Source organism: Anser anser (genome assembly GCF_964211835.1).
Source record: "Anser anser genome assembly, chromosome: 2".
Taxonomy (NCBI): domain Eukaryota; kingdom Metazoa; phylum Chordata; class Aves; order Anseriformes; family Anatidae; genus Anser; species Anser anser.
Genome location: NC_139721.1, coordinates 107,766,306 through 107,783,654, shown reverse-complemented (window position 1 = coordinate 107,783,654; position 17,349 = coordinate 107,766,306). Strand labels below are relative to the sequence as shown.

Genomic DNA, 17,349 nt, shown 5'->3' with positions numbered 1-17,349 from the left:
ATAAAGATATATTTATATACTCACCTACATATATAATTAAATTATATATAAACATTAAATGAAATGCTGTTCCTAGAAGGAACACCAAAAACATGGGCCTTATAGGGATGACTGTTCTCAAGAACCCTTCGAGGATGCCTCAAGTCCATACAAGCTACTTATAAACACTGGTCACTACGTAACAGGCAAGCACCCCTTAATGACAGTGCCTGAGGCTCTGGCACCCTGAACTATCAAGGGAGGAAACTAGTGCAAGTAAGATAGTCAAGGAAATCACTGACAGGCACAGGGAAGTGCGTGTGTCAACTTAATGAGGAAAGCCTTCCCCTTCTTGCCATACCAGTCTGGATATAAACTTTTAAATAGGTAGTGCCCCATGGAAGGAATCCTGGGTCCGAAGGAATCTGGTATTGCAACTGCTCAAAAAGATAGTGACTACAAAGGCAACCAGCAGGGAAGCATTGAGAAGGGCACTTAAGATCAACCTTGACATTCAACGCTGGGAATATTCTTTATATGCTCAGACACTGGTGATGCTGTACACCAGTGATTCTAACGCAGCTAACATGATCAACTCTTACTGATGTGGTGGAATGATGATGGGTACAGGGGCCAATGGCAAAGTAGAATCATGTTGCTTGCTCCTAGCCTATTATCTGGCCAGAGGAACTCTTAGCACCAAGGATGCTTTCTCACTCCTCTGATCCAACTTGTATGGTCATGTTACCGTTTCAGTGGCATAATGGGGAAGAACAGGAAAAAAATAGTGCTTTTTGCCTAGCGTCATTTCTCATTATGTATACTTGGAAACGCCCCTAAAAGAAATCTGCAGGGAATACTGAAAACAGGATGAAACAAACTGAATCAAACCTTTTGGGCTTTGTGTTGACTAGAACCTGGATTTGAAGAAGCTGTTGTGAAACTGAACTCAGCTTTAGGGCTTACTGCATTCAGCTCTGGGGCCCCCAACACAAGAAAGACATGGACCTATCAGAGCAAGTCCAGAGGAGGGCAGCAAAGATGATCAAATGGGCTGGAGCACCTCTACTACAAAGACAGACTGAGGGAGCTGGGGTTTTTCAGCCTACAGAAGAGAAGGTTCCAGAAAGACCGTACTGCAGTCTTCCAGTACTTAAAGGGGGTCTATAAGACAGCCAGAGAGGGACTCTTTGTCAGGGAGTATAGTGAGAGGACAAGGAGTAATGGCTTTAAACTAAAACAGGGAAGATTTAGATTAGGTATTAGGAAGAAATTCTTTACTCAGAGGGTAGTGAGGCACTGGAACAGGTTGTGCAGAGAACCTCTTGATGCCCCATCCTTGGAAGTGTTTAAGGCCAGGTTGGATGGGGCTGTGAGCAACCTGGTCTAGTGGGAGGTGTCCCTGCCCATGGCAGGGGGGTTGAAATTAGGTGATCTTTAAGGTCCCTTCCGACCCAAACCATTCTTTGATTCTACAAAATACTCTAAAAATATCATCCTAGAACTTGAGCTATTAATTGTCTGAGGCTTCAATGAGTTTTATGTCTCGAAGAAGTGGTCTTTGCCACTTCAAATAAAATGACAATGAAAAGAATCCTTGGATTAATTCAATTAGGAAACATTGCTACGGAGCTGAAAAACATTGTTATAGAGCACTCATTGTCTGTAAGAGCAGAAGTAAAAGTGCAGCATTTGTGTTCTGCATTGCATGATCTTCCCTTATCAACACAAGGGAAGGAGCAAGTGTGCAACTTATAACACTACAGAAGACTTCCCATTCTAACATTGCATCATACGACTTTGCTTTTAAAACATCATCTGTCATGCTCTTTCTCTGACACTTTCCTCTTCTTTACTAATTTCTCATAATCCTCCAGCCCCTTCCTTTTTCTAAGGAAGCTTTTTCAAATGTGGTCTCTCTTCTCACCCTTCTTTTGTAGGAAGGGAGATATCTTAAATTGGTTCACAGAAACATTAAGAGTTATCTTAAAGTAATGTCCCATCTTTACTGAAAGAAATCAAGATTCTAAGCTAGGAGGCTCAGGAGCAGCTAATTGCACTGTAATAGCAGGGATGGTAGCAATTTTTTATTTTTAATTTTTTAACTATAGCCAATATCTACAGTTAAAAACCAATTAAACGGGTTGCCGAAGAACCACAATTTGACAGTGCTGAATTAAAATTTGACAATGTTAAACTAAATAATCCACTCCGTGACAAAAGAATCAAGGAAGCCACACTCTCTCCAGTGCAATAACCTTGCTTTTCCCCCAGCTATATTCCCTTCATTTCCTTTTATACTATGAACTTCCCTCTACGTGCCCTCTCCAAGCATCTCTAATTTTGCTTAGACATCTTTTATATTTGCAGTAATCCGTTTCCATCTTTGTCCATTAACAGAAAAGAGAAGACAGGACTTTCTGTGGCAGGTTCAGGTGGGTAGAGAACAATAAGTTCCAATACGAGCCTTCTTCAAAGAAGGTGCAAATTTAGATGTGACTTCTCTATCCAGCCATTAATATTCATAAAATTTTATTACATTTATCATCTTTGATACTTCTGTCAAATTTAGCTGATGACAAAAAGACAAGAAGTTACTGCTAAGCCAAATGGAAAACAGACCTGCAAAATCTTGTTTTTCTTAGCTTTTTCATTTTTAATTGGGTTTTCTTCTCTGAAGACGTATTCAACCGGGGGAAACAGAAGCCTATCAAATTATCAATTTAAAAATGCTTTAAAAACTTTTAAATGGAAGCTACTGCATGTTGCAAATTGCACTGTAAATAAACTCATTCAATTAAGTGATATAAACATACACAGTTACTAGAAAACAAAATGAATTACGTACTTCACTGCAGTGATAACAACGTTACGTTTTGGTTCGTTGTCATAGCTCACACTTTCAATGCCATACACCTGAGCTAATTCATGGATGATTCTGCGATGATCCCTGTTCATTGGTGGGTAACAATGACTCTTCTTTGTATGCTTGCCCTGAATTAAAAAAGAATAAATAAATAAATAAATAAATAACAAATGAGGAAATGAGCAAGCAAAGAAAGGCGAGTGGAAAGGAAAGGTGTGTGGGAGAAAGTGCTTCTACCTCTAAAATTTTGCCACTGTGACAGAATGTAGTACTACAAAATACTACTACATCAGTATTGGCAAAAAAATCATCTAAAAACCATCCATTTAGTTCCCACCTCAAAGCACAGATACACACATTTATGTGTATATTTGAGTTTGAAACAAATTCTGAATACATCCATTCTGCTTACACCCAAAAGAAGCAGTATAATTTATCAGAATTTTTCTTTTTCAGACTGGTTTCTACAATGCCCATACAATGCAGGTTGCTACAAAGGCATCAGGTTTAATTATCGCTTCCTTCTACCAAAGAAGCGATTTATCTGCAAAATCTGCCATGTAATAAAGTCTACTGATGTCATTAAATAGCAACAAAACCGTAGTTTCAGTTTCCAGTAAACAAAAACTGATAATGCTTGATTTGACAACAATTGTTACATAAACAGTCAAAGAAAGAACAGAAAAAAAAGCGTCCCTCCCTCCTAACGGATTGGGTGCCTTAGCAACAGCAGATGCAGATGAGGGTAAGATACTCGGTCTGCTTCAGGGTTTCAAGACACTCTGCTTCAGCCTTTGCCTTGGTTGTCACCAACAAGGTCTCGGAGGTCTTTGGGTCTATCGACAGGGTTCAAGAAGACAAACTGCCAGTATTAGATAAAGTTTGAGTCAGGGATTGCAAGAGAAGTCCCAGCTTGTACAGGTTTCTGGAACTGGACACAGCACATTTAACAACACTGAGAGACTAGGAGAATGTGTCGTTCTCTATCATTTTTGAAAGGTTATAGACATTGGGGGTAGGAGCCTAATGACTGGAGAAAGGCAACTGTTGGGTTTTCAAGAAGAGCAAGACAGACAACACAAGAACTACAAGACAATAAGCTACGTTTCAAAGCCTGTGAAAAAAACACAGAGCAAGCCCTCTCATCAGCCACATGAAGGCAGAAGGTCCCTTGGAGTAGCCAGAGTGGATTTATGAAACTTTTTCAGCATCTGATTGGATAAAGCCCATTCATTCAGGGGCTGAGTTCAGCGTTGGTTCTTGCTTCAATAAAGAGCCGCACTAGATTACCTCTGCAGGCTCCTTCCAACCTGAATGATTCTAAGACATCTTCTGACAAGCTATGTTTAACATTCAAATACAAATGTCTGATTATTAGTACACCTTTGGATTACACAAGGAGAATTGTTACATTAAAAAGCAGCTGCTTTATAAATAATGTGAAAAGTCTCTTCAAATCATTAAGATGCAGACAACCCCACTTCAGAATCTAATAAAAGGACAATATTGATATATCTTCAACCACACACAAATATTAGTTCAAGTCTATTATTGCATGATCACAGTACTGCCAGAAGTAACTTTGATGCAGTACTGTGTACTCTTTCTTCTTTAACATTCTAGGAAACTATTAATTTGATATAATCTTTAACTGATTAGATTAAGCAAAAGAATACTCTTGGAAATTATTTAAATAACTGCAGAAATCAACACAGGTTCTTGAAAATTCTTCTTGGGTCCTTTACAGTATTTTTACTGTAATCAGTATTACTGTAAAAGAGGAATGCTGCTTAACAGTAATCCTATTTGTTATACTCCTTTCCTCTACTATTCAACTTGGCAAGACATTTAATCACCAGTTCTTACAGAGAAAGGCAGAATGAGGATGAAACTCATCCCCTCCATTGAGAGAAAGAGAACACTCATTCTGCTGCAGTCACCTAAATTCATCTGTAGCAGACCATATCTAACAGAGGAAGATAAACATTAAAGGTACAGTGTACCTGCCCTGTAGATGGATGGTTAATACCTGCCACCTCTCAGACTGTTAAGTAGCTAAATTACAAATAGTAACCACACCTAAAGTGGTGGTCAATCTTCTCCGTAAGTCTTCACAATAATCACATACTGTCTGGATAGTTACTTAGCAATAAACAATAATAAACCTTCTACCTACTACAACACTTTTAGCATATAGACAAACATTTGGATAAAGAAAACTCTACAGATTTTGTACCTTTAGAAAGCTGATCTTTAAAGAGATTATTCTGGGCTCAAAACAAAAATCAGAATTTCTGTCTATGTGCTGACAGAGCTGGATGACATGAATGTTTTCTGTCCTGTCTGCTTACACATGTCAATAGTGACAACTCTGCTGTGCTAGATTAGTACATACTAATGAGTCTAGGGGAACAGACATTCATGAAGCAAGCAAAGTCATACAATGACAGATAAGGTTAACTGTATTAATATATAAGTGTATATTTACAAAATGACAAAATTACAAATTGACAAAAAGCGTCAAAATCCTTTTTATTACTCATTTATCCAGTTAAGCTGAAATTAGTATCCAAAGGAACAGTGCAAAAATATAAACAAGTCAAAACAAAAATGTGTAAGCATAAGTAAACAGTAATCAGTACAAAATACATAGTACTGATACAGGCAGAGCTACCTGAATGCTTCATAGACCAGCATGCAAAATACTTTTAATAGAAGGAAGTAAAGCTTTACATCTAGAAACAAAGAACACGAGTCACATCTCAAGACAGAAAGGATTTAGGAGTCATGGTAAACAAACAACTGAACAGAGACTCAAGCATAAGACGGATTTAGGGATCTTGGCAGAAGAACAACTAAGCACAGTCCCCTTGCATAATGCCATATCAAACATATTAATCCAGTCTTTGGATACATAAGAAGTGGGAGTTGACTTGTCAGGCTGGGCAACAGGCCTGAATGAAGAGCAGTGATAACACTTACCAGGTATAGAGACATCTCCAACACAATACAAATACCTGTGGTTGCAAGAGGGAACATGACTGGTAATCAGGAATCTAAACATTTCAAGGAGGAATTGACAGCCTTGTGAAACTTAATATGTAACTAAATAGAGAATTTTGAGGTATAGAACAAAGATTATGATGGGACTCCTCAGGTAACTGTTCAGTTTGCCTACTGAAGAATTCATGAAAAGAATTTTTTACCTGTACATGCATAACAACATATGGACTCCAAACAGTAAGACTTGTGTAACATCTTTGTTGTTCACAAAGAAATCTCTTCCCCTTTGAAATATAATTCGACTTCTGGGGACTTCTTGTACCTTATGGAATAGCAATTCCCAACAGCCTGAGGTGCAGGTGGGTGCAGAACTCATCCTTGAGGTACTGAATTGTCAGGTGGGCCTAACTGGTTCACCTTCATCATGACAGAAGCTTAAATGAGCATTGAGCAATTCTCCCTTTAGGTCAGACAAGGGAAGAATTGTCATGCTTAGTTTGTGTTTTTTTTTTTTTTCGTCCTCTTCTGCAATGGAGACTCTTTTTAATAGACACTCAATGGTCTGTTTTGTAGAATTGTTATTTAACAAATACCTTGTTACTGCTGAGAACTAAACATTGGAGATTTTCTTGAGCTCTCCTGTTCTCTTGTTCCACTGTATTTTATGTCACTAATCCATTCTATATTACTAATTCAAGACATATTGTCACCTTTTTTGTACCACATCACATATCTTGGTAGGCTGTTGGTATGGGAATATATATTGGTATATCCAGTTACCAAATATACAAATGTGTACATATGTATTTCTGTGTGTGGGTGTGTAAAATAAAGGCAGTATACAAAGGTATAAAATAGGATAACTACAGGCAAAACAATGTTGGGCAAGTTATTTTTAGCTAATAATAAATACTCTACGTGTGTATTAACAAATGAGATTGGAGGGGCCTGAACATAATTAGACACAAATAATCCCTCTTGGATTTTCATTCCAATATGGAAAAAATAGGTAAGAATATTAGACAGGTAGACAAGCACCGAGATTGCTTAAGAAACACCATACAAAAAGAAAGAAATAAAACTAGGTGACTGAAATAGAACGTAAGCAGTCCTAAGGGAGAGAACGGGAAAGGACATTGATGCTTTCTACAGAAGGTTATGTTCCTTGAGCTAAGGACAACTGAGGGTAGAGTGGTTTACACTTTCAACTGCATGCAACAGGTCAAGCACTGTGCAGCAGCAAGCCAGTAGTACGCTAACCAGACAGGCCCGAAGGCAGAATTCTGCTTTTACTATAGGCCTGTGATTTTGTCTGTGGAACTGACCTCTTTAGATATACTGGAGTCTACTGAACTATTAAGGCTGAATCCCAGTCTCCTTATAGGAGGAAGAGGACTACCTCACACAAAAATGCAGAAGGGTATCCACTCCACAGATTTGAAAGCAACTTCCACTACAGTGCCTGAAAGAACCTATGGTTTTCACCCTCAGAGTCTCAACCTTTAAACACTATGTTTGATGGTTAATACTTTATCAGTGGAGATACAAAAATGAACAATAATCCACAGATGCATTAAAACCTGGCACTGGTCAGATCTTTAAAAAAATGCAAAAAAGCTTGGCTGTCACAGAAGTGATCGTACTGTTATGTTTTACAGTTTTTGTTCTATCTATTATTAAAATGTGCGTTCTAATAAGGTCAAAACAGATCTAGTGTTAATCCATAACTATTAGTACTAAAGTTTCATAAACGTTATTCTGCTTCCCCCCAAACTAAACAGAACTGTTTCTTTTAATAACTCAAAGAATACCTGAATACTGACCTTATTCACAGCTTCCACAAGCATTCTCATCTCCTTCTCAACATCACTGACAAATTTTAAATCCTTCCTGCAACAACAGCATACTAGGTAAATGAGGCAATAGAATGTACAAAGATGCAATGACTTTATCTTCTGTAACATGTAAACATACGTAACGCGTTGTAATCAAAAGTTAACATTTCAGTGTTTCTCAGTTTTGTCATTTAGGCAATTCACTTAATTAGATTTCATGTTTTGATGGAAAATCAGGTATTGAGCATACAGAGTAGAATTGTTTTCAAAGACAGAAAAAGTGCACTGACTTATTTTACAACTTATCTGGTGAAACAAATTAATGAGAACAGAAGTGGAAGCATAAAGCTATTTGCAAGAAAACAAAATATTCTTGATATGAGATATTATGGATTTTTTAAATTAATTGGTTTACCCTACTTAATCACAGTAAATCGAGTCTGTCAGAGTGAACTTTGTGTTCTGTTCTTAAATGAGCAGATAAACTAATTCCAAAAGTAAGGTTAACATTTGTTAGAGCACCATCCCCATTGGGAAAAATGTCTACCTGAAGAATTCATGTCTCAAATCTGGTTATCAGTAAAGCTGTTTCTTCAGGAATATGCACCATTTCATACCAAGACAACAACACTTTGTGAATTATATCAAAATTTCATCGTTCAAGAAGTGGATGTCCTAACAACATTCTGGATGCTGAAGTAAAGGTATGATCAAAGGATCAAGTGGTCACAAGCAAACATGCAAAATGGCAACATTGAGTAGCTTTTCTACCAAAATCACTTGATCACTGGTACAATGGATTCAGCCAACCACTGGAAAACCTCCAATGCTTTGTCCTCATTTATCCAGTGGATAGACACTGCGTGGAGTTATCAGAATCCCCGAATCCTCAGTACAGAGAAGATGAGGCAAGCATTTTATGTCCACTTGTACCTCCAGATATTTCTTACAGAACTCCATAGAAGAACAACACTGAGCTACCTGATGATGTGAGTGGGCCTCCAACCTACTGACTATTCAAGTAAGAACAGTGAAGACTGAAGGGCAGATCAGTGCAGATGCTGGGAGAGACCAAGCAACTGCTGCTGCTTTGGAACAATAGAGAAGATTCTTAGGGAGCACAATTTGGGTTGAGAACGTTCAAGGAATTCAGTATTCCTTAAGCTTCTTTTTAAAGAGATATCCTTGAAAAGACATTTGGAGTGTCCTCTGGAGTTCTGATATCTGTATATAGGATCATTGAACAGCTGAGGCAATCCAACAAGCAGATATGTCTCTGCATCTAGCTGTTCAGATTCTGGTTAGAACACTATTCTCAAATTCAGAATAGTATTTCAGGCTGTTTACTCCTCTGCCACTAAGGCTGACAACGCACAAATTAGATTTCCTTTAGAATTTCAAACTTTCTTTCGAGGTCATCAGATGAAACCACAATGAAAAATAAAGCCTCTTTTCAACTATGTGCAGTCTTGCCTTTCCAGATTTGGCAGCAAACCTCATCAGACTGCTTTTACGTAAGTGAAGGGGAGTGCCAGATCAGCTCACAAGAAAGGATATTCTGTATTTCCAGCTACACAAATGCATGAACCCACACTTCACTGAAGAGCGGTAAGAAGCACGCAGTTAACAAGAAATGTGAGTAGGCTTCGCTGCTAGATTTTGAAAGGTGACTAACAAATCCATTAGGATGAGGAGAATGAAGTCTGTTATAAGTCATTCCACAAAAGGATGGAAAAAAAAAATATATCTGCAGATTCAGTAGTCTCCTCTGTAGGATCCTGATCAGAGAACTGACTGAGTGGAGACAGTTAAAAATGACTGACTTTATTTCTCAGTTATTCTTGACTCTGGTTCTGGTCTTGCAGTTTTAGGTTGCTTGTTTTGGTGTTTTATCAGCTTGCTCACATCATATTTGAAGAGTTCTGTTTGTGATTGTCCTGAGCTGGAGCTTGTTTGTATATTTACAAATTAATCCAGGTCCAATTCATACTGCCCTATCAAAACCAAACGGAGTATCTCCATTTCCCAGGACATTGATGAGTATCTACCACTCGACTGAAGTATTTCTTAAGTATTTAAAATTAAATTTGAAAATATGAAATTTATTAATCATTAGGACACTGAAACAAGTGTAAAATATATTCAACAGGCATACACACAAAGTAAAATTTTCTTAAGTGACCTTTATCATTTAAGCATCTTTTTACAAATCTGATCCCTCCTTGTCATTCCAGGTTGCAGTGTTTACTAGCGTGATGCTTTTGATAGTAACTTGACTTTCTATTGCCTCATTTTCAGATGTTTCAGTCTAGTAGCTCTCTTTGCAACCAGCATTAGCATAGTCTTAACTATGCATCGTGCAAATGTTTTGTTATTTTCTTTATTTTGAAAATTGACAGCAAGGCAAACAAGTAAAGGGACTAGTACACAGAAATAGTGTCAGACTGTAAGAACACATTTCATTACTTGGTTATCACTCTTGCCTTTGTCCTGAAAAAATTACAGAGAGCACAGAGATAGGGGAGTAGAAGTTTGTGAAGCCAGTGGAAGAGTGCATGTACTGATTTGTTGTGAGAGGAATGGTGGAAACTGATGTTCCCATTGTAAATCTGGCCCTGTTATAGAACAAAGAAACCAGCCAGACACTTATTAAACAAACTTCTCATTTTGCTGGTCTTGAGAAAAACACATTAATTCCTTTGCCTGAATGACCACCTATTGCCATAATCACCATGATCACCTCTGGAGAGAAAAGGAAACACAGACATTTTTACAAGAGTGAATAGAATCAACCTCCATTTCCTATCTTGCTCGCAACACTGTTTACCTATGACACCTCTCATCATTAGAACACATACCTTGCATCTTCTTTTAAAAGGTCACTGTACTTTGGTCCAGAAGAACGGATGTTGAAAGGGTCAGAATTATCATCTATTTCAAGAGCCTCAGCAAGACGCCTAAATCCAAGCATGGTAGGGAAGAAAAAAAAAAAAAGCCACCATAAATAAATAAAAAATAGCCCCCAAGAACATTTTCTCATTGAAGAGTAGAAATGGGTTACCAATAAAGATAAACAGATCACAAAATACAGAGTCTGTACATTTGATGCTAATTTACAGGAAATGATTTTTTTTTTCCAAACAGCATTAACTTTTTTAATTTGGACTTTTTTCAGAAAAAAAAAAGTTCATTGCCCACCTGTTCCTCTGAAGAGCTAAACATTCTTCATCACATTGCAATCTGAATTATTAAAAAAAATACAATTAGAATTACTGTTTCTCCTCACACTTTTAAACTATAGTTTTGTTGCTATCATATTATCACAGCCTAAGTAAATATGTATCAGAATCATTTACTTTATTAGATCAGACAATACAGCTAACAACAGATTAGACTTTAATACACTGACTCTGAAATAGTCAAATTCACAATTCAGAGAAGAGAGATTGTAACAGAAAAAAAAGGACTTCAAAAGGCAAAGACTTAAGGAAATCAAGTTTCAGACAAAATGTAGTTGGAGAAACTTGACAATACCTTGAAGAAGTGATATTAAAGTAAAAGCACAAGCTATTTTAATTCCAGGGGAATATCAGGAAGTACAGAGAAATCATCAAATTTAAGACCAAATTGGTTTTGTGACTTAAACACAGATGTGCAGTGCAAAAGTATGAGAGCACAAGTGTAAAGCATAAATTACGCAGATGTACTTTTTTCTATTATCCTAAAAAGGGTAATAGAAAAATATTATAAATAGTAAGATGATGACTAGGAGAAAAATATGCCCTACTACTAGTCATCCAGAAAAGAATGCTAAGAGAAATATGAAAAAACCTTTATGAACTCCAAGGAGTTTGCGAACCTGGTAGACGCCAAGATGAACATGAGCCAGCAATGTGCCCTGGCAGCAAGGAAGGCTAATGGCATTCTGGGCTGCATTAGGCAAAGTATTGCCAGCAGGTCAATGCAGGTGATCGTTCCCTCTATTCAGCACTGGTGAAGCCACACCTGGAATACTGTGCCAAGTTCTGATCACACACACCTTGCTCCACAGTACAAGACAGATATAGACACAGCAGAGAGAGTCCAGCAAAGGGCTACAAAGATGAATGGACTAGAACATCTCTCCCCTGTGAGGAATGGCTGAGAGAGATGGACTGTTTGGGCTAGAGAAGAGGACATTCAGTAGGGATTCTATTAATGTATATAAATCCATGAAGAGAGAACGCAAAGGAGGACAGACCAAGGCTCTTTTCAGTGGTGCCCAGAAGCAACACAAGAGGCAATAGGCACAAACTGAAACACAGGAAAATCCTTCTGAACATCAAGAAACACTTTAAAAAATTGTATGGGTGACTGAACACTGGCACAGGTTCCCAAGAGCAGGTGTGGAGTTTCCCTCCTTGGAAGGAAACAATTCAGAAGCTGTCTGGATGTGGTCCTGAGCAAGTAGCTATAGGTAGTCCTGCTTGAGCAGGGGGGATTGGACCAGTTAACCTCCAAAAGGTCCCTTTTAACCTCAACTGTTCTGCAACTGAGTTTGCAGAGTAGAAAGAAACTCTGAAACCACAATTACATTGTTCCATATGTAATTGTCACAAGAAACTAATCAATGATCGAGAACTCATTCTACATTAAAGCAAAAACAGGAACAGCTAAAGAATTGCAAGACATCCTATTAGCAGTATTACAGCAGAGTCAGGCTATTATTTGAAAGTCTTCTTTTAACTGTGATTCTGCTGACAATATTATACATTTTCCAAGTCACCTGTTCTTCAGGTACACACAAGGATTTCATACATGTTTCTACAGGTCTGTCCTTACCTGGCCTGCTTCATTTCTTTTTTCGTAATAAGCCTACTGATTTCCACTGAATCTCCAAGCTGTAGATCTGTTAACTTTGTGGCTATAGATATAGCAGCTATTCTGAAAAAGAACAGTATTAGCTTTCACTTGAGGCAGGACATAAACCTTGGAAATTGTATATAAAGCTTCAGATTTAAATACCAAGGTGGGAGAAGTTTCCTTTTCAGATTACGGAATCGTACTCTAGTTCTACATCACCTAGTTTTAGGAGTCTAATCTAGCTATCTAAATAAAAAGGTTACTCTCTCTCATCTTCAAGCAACTAACAGACTTGCTCCTTCATGGAATTATTCAGAGCACCAATTCTAAGCAAGTCTAACTAGGCAATGTGAATACACTTCCTTGGCACCTGCTGAATACTCAAACTACATCTGACCATACAGGTTTCATTACTTTTTTTTTTTTAAACTTTCATGTGACTCGTCTTTAACTGTAAGCAACTAAAACCTGTGAAGTGACTTTATAGTCCTTTGAAGTTTGCTTAGAAAATATGGATACAAGCCATAAAGAAAGAGTAAAATGCCTACTGAGACTGTTACAATTTTCTTTATACAGGTTCTCCATCATTCCCATCAAGGAAGCCTTTCTAGTCCCGTTTTCTTGCTAAAGTTTCTGATTAAAATACACAGAAAGTTTTTAGTGATATCCCAACACCTTTCTCAAAATCCTGAACATGAAAAATTCTATTATTTGAACTCTTTCCTGTTGATTTTCAGATAAAAGGATATATTTGCATCAAAACAATTAACATGACATTCAGAGAATAACCATTATAACATTAATATTATAACTTTATTATATTATAACATCAGGATGGACAATCTGAGACGCACCATCAGCTTCAAATTTATCAGGTTGTGACCAAACAACAGGCCATTAGATGACAGGACAACAGCATATATATTGTGTCTACAGAAAGAGATGCACAGTCCCTTTTCTGTTCCCTTGGGCGTCCTTTTCATGACATTAAATAGCTTTGAGCTTTGTTGGTGAAATGATCCCAGTAACATTTTTGAGAAAACCTGGATACCCCATTAGTTTGCCAACCTTTCCACAGTAGTAGCACAGGAGGGAAGTACTTTTGTAGTACTTTTTTTTTCTTTTTTCTCAAGCATGAAGATGATAGGAAAAAAAGCCAAACCTAACCCCCACAAAAACCAGGGTATTTTAATATTCCAGTAATCTGAACAGTCAGAGTTATCATATAAACTTAGCAGTCATTAAACACTGGTTTTAGTAATATGACATGGCTCAAGAATTTGTCTGTTGATAATATCAGTTATTGTAAGGTCAGAGAATTAAATGTATATGAACACATGTGAACCAAGAGATACAAATACTTGCTTTAAACTGATGATTGTTTCATTTCCTTCCTATTTACTTGGCATACAAGGACTCTTACTGATTTCAAATACACCATTTTGCCTGTATGAGTATTTTTGGAGCACCTGAGCCTCAGAAACAGTGGAAATATAACAGCTTTAAAAAACTTGGGACTTGTAATCCAGCTACTTTCCAGCTTATGATTATGACAAGCATATGTCAATTTTAAATTGATAATTTAAAGTTAAGTCAGTCGTTTGATTTGTAATGATAGTGAAAGAGATTTTAAATGTTTGTTGTTTTTTTTTTTAAAAAACAGATGACCATTCCTGCAAGTCTACCTTATGTCCAACTTAGCATTAACTACTATTGTTCTTAACTGCTTCTAAGCAGGATCTGGAGAAAAATTTAGTGCAAAAAATGGAGTTGAGTAGGACTCGGTTTGCATATTAACAACCAAGCTTTAGATGCCAAAGCTCTCATTAAAGTCAACAGAATCTGAAAAGCTATTCAACTGCCTAAATTTAGCTGTTTCAGCTTTACCACTCTAGCTTCCATCATCTGTATTGACAAGGTTCCATCAAACATTTTAGTGGAACCAAGACAGCAAATCACACAGGGACTATTATATGCAGTCACCTACATTCAGATGTCTGAATCAGAGTTCCATGGATGGGAGATTCAAGCTTTGATGTACCACCACAGTTATAGACTAACAGTGAAAAGCGGAATGTGTTCCAGTACAGCATGGCTGGTATGAAAGCTCAGAAGAATGAGAAAAAAGAAACTGTAGGTGTTAAGGACAAAAAAAAAGTGTGAAAATCTTTGTCAATTAAAAATATTACGTCAACCCTGAAATTAATTCAAATTGCGTAAGTCCAGCAAAGGAAGTAAAATAATTATCATAGTACAAACCTTTGATACGTATTAGATGCTTCTGAGCAAATCATACTCTCCTTTCTTCTTCCACATTCACAGTGAAGATCAACCTGTTGCAAATACACAAGACAGCAGTTTGTTTAAAATTTGGTCCTTTTCTGTCCAGGGAGGATGTGAAGGGCAATGAATTTTCTCTGGACACCCAACCTTTGCACTGCAGGATGTTGTTGGGCAGGGTGAAGAAGGATGACATGGAGCCATACAGGGATGATTACAATATAGCCTTGGAATAACACAAGGTTGTTTACACTCTTCATCTATAAGACATTCTCCTTTATGACAGATTCTTTTACATTTGTGCATTCCACATTTTAACATTTGATTGCAGCGAAGTCCACAGGAAATGTCAGTGAGATGACATGGAATATTACTTCGCAGCTGAAAGAGGGAAGAAGGAAGATGACAACTAAAAGCGAGCAATTATATAAACAAATCTCAAAGCACTTTTACTGTTCACACCTTCATTTGGCATTGCCCATGCAAGAACTGTAATACTAAAATATATTAGAACTAAGACTGACTTATTTATATCATAGTCCAATATAGCAGATAGACTTCGCCGATTTAATCACATTAAACACAAACTCCAGTAATATATTCTACCTCAAAGAAGCTAAACCAACAGTCAGAGAAAGTGAAATATCAAATGCTTATTCTGTAAATTATATACATATAAAAGAGCATCCTGAACTTTAGTAAGTATTTTCAAGCTACACATTATTTAGTACTCAAAAACTTTAAGACTTACTTCATGCTTGCCCATACACCATTTCTGAGTCAGGTAGGTACAGGGTGGACACTTCTCCTCACTATGACACGAATGGTACACTGCAGCCACAGGGTGCAGGAAAATTAAAAAAAAAAAAAAGGAAAGAACAGTTATTACCATACTTCAGTCAAATGCCTTAAAAGAGAGAGCAAGGACTACTTAAACATGAGTTGGTATTTCAGTACTTTATGGGAATTACTTTTCTTCCCATACATTATTATTTAGTAATTTATGGGAAGAAAGACACTTCATGCGAGGATAATCTGTTCTTTAAAATCTTCTTTAGGAATTACGATAGCAGATTTTTAGGTGAATATTCTTCAGTGTTTTCTAAGTTAAATGGTAGAAAATAGAAAACATTTACAACTTCTGAGCAGGATTACACTATTAGACAGAGTATGTCAGAACGTGTATCTGTTCAACCTGTGCTGTATGTTTTTCAGTCCACCAATGTCATTCCAAGGAACACAGAAACTGTTCACCAGATTATCCTGCTGTTTCAAGAGAGCATGTAATCTGGAATATAGCATTTAATGTGTTGTGACTATTAATAACGTCTAAATGTTGCTGTCTGAATCAGAAAGAAAAATCCAATGTTTTTACCAGTCAAAAGTAACATTACTGTTACTTGTGGCAAATTTTTAGTTGGTTGGCTTCAAAGTACAAACTTTTGGAAACATTCACAACTACTAAAAAAACAGTTAATAAAAGATCAAATATATTTTCAAACAGATCCATGTATGCTTATTACAATTTTAGTTTCTTATTTTAAAATTGAACAATCTAACTTACCTGGATGATTACAGTCATGTGGCCTGGTGCATGTTTTTTTACACTCTGGTGGCTGCGTGCCACAGGGGACAGGGGGGTAAATCACCGATTCACCACAATAGCAAGTTAACTCATCAAAACCTGGAAAAGCAAATCACAAAAGAAATATATCCCAATGTATGTGTATTTGTACTTCTAGTAAGAGAAATCTTTAAATAAAGATATAAACGTTTAACTCTAGCTTACTTTTTGATATTAAGCACCACTATAATGAAATTATTAGCCTTTGTGTCTCCTACAAGAAAACTGGACTATGACCCACAATGGATATGCTTGCTCTTAGAGACTGATTCTTTGATAGCAGCATTTTGAACTGGAGCAGGTGTAATGCTCCTATCCAGTTGAAAGCTGTTCAGGTTTTATCCTTCACTCAAAAACATGGAGATCTCTTGAAGTCCCTTTCTGAAAGCACACCATTCAAATTTTGTGATTTCTTTCCCACTCCTACTAACTCTGAAATTTCTTTCCTTTATCATTTTCTCACACCTGTGGTCAGATTTTGTCCTTTTGCCCAGACCTGCACACGGTATTGGGAACATTTCAGATAAATTACCGAAAGGGCACCGCACTGTAGACTTCAGTCTAGAATCTCTTCTGTATACTTCATGTCATTTAACACTACATGGATACTCTTAACCAGCTTATGAACCCGTCCAAATACTTCAAAAGCAACTTTCAAATACAGTTTTTCTCCTTTTTTTTTTTTTTACTTCCCTTATTTTGGAAGCAGATTTTTAAACTCTTATCACAAGATTCCAAATCTCATTCATAAAGTAAACAAAGGAAATCATTTCATACACCATCCCAACAACACTTAACATTCCCAAAATTTAACCAGTTCACTGCTGTTTTTCGGAGTTTGAAGAAACTGAGGACACTGATTGTAATGCAAACTTCAGTTATTACAAATCTTTAGAAAAACAGGATAGTAAGAGAAAATG

At 37.0% G+C, this 17,349-nt stretch overlaps 1 protein-coding gene across 2 annotated transcripts in view; it reads right to left on the bottom strand.

Annotated features, from left to right (window-relative positions):
• The window catches only part of NFX1 (nuclear transcription factor, X-box binding 1), a 61,706-nt gene that overhangs the window by 6,668 nt on the left and 37,689 nt on the right, over positions 1 to 17,349 (bottom strand). For both annotated transcript variants that reach the window (XM_083824362.1, XM_083824363.1), the window contains exons 14-22: positions 16,370 to 16,489; positions 15,557 to 15,636; positions 14,956 to 15,186; positions 14,785 to 14,858; positions 12,505 to 12,606; positions 10,882 to 10,923; positions 10,542 to 10,640; positions 7,672 to 7,738; positions 2,828 to 2,973 (exon numbers count right to left, since the gene is read on the bottom strand). In XM_083824362.1, the coding sequence (XP_083680488.1) occupies positions 2,828 to 2,973; positions 7,672 to 7,738; positions 10,542 to 10,640; positions 10,882 to 10,923; positions 12,505 to 12,606; positions 14,785 to 14,858; positions 14,956 to 15,186; positions 15,557 to 15,636; positions 16,370 to 16,489 (961 nt within the window). The remainder of the gene's footprint in view (positions 1 to 2,827; positions 2,974 to 7,671; positions 7,739 to 10,541; positions 10,641 to 10,881; positions 10,924 to 12,504; positions 12,607 to 14,784; positions 14,859 to 14,955; positions 15,187 to 15,556; positions 15,637 to 16,369; positions 16,490 to 17,349) is intronic.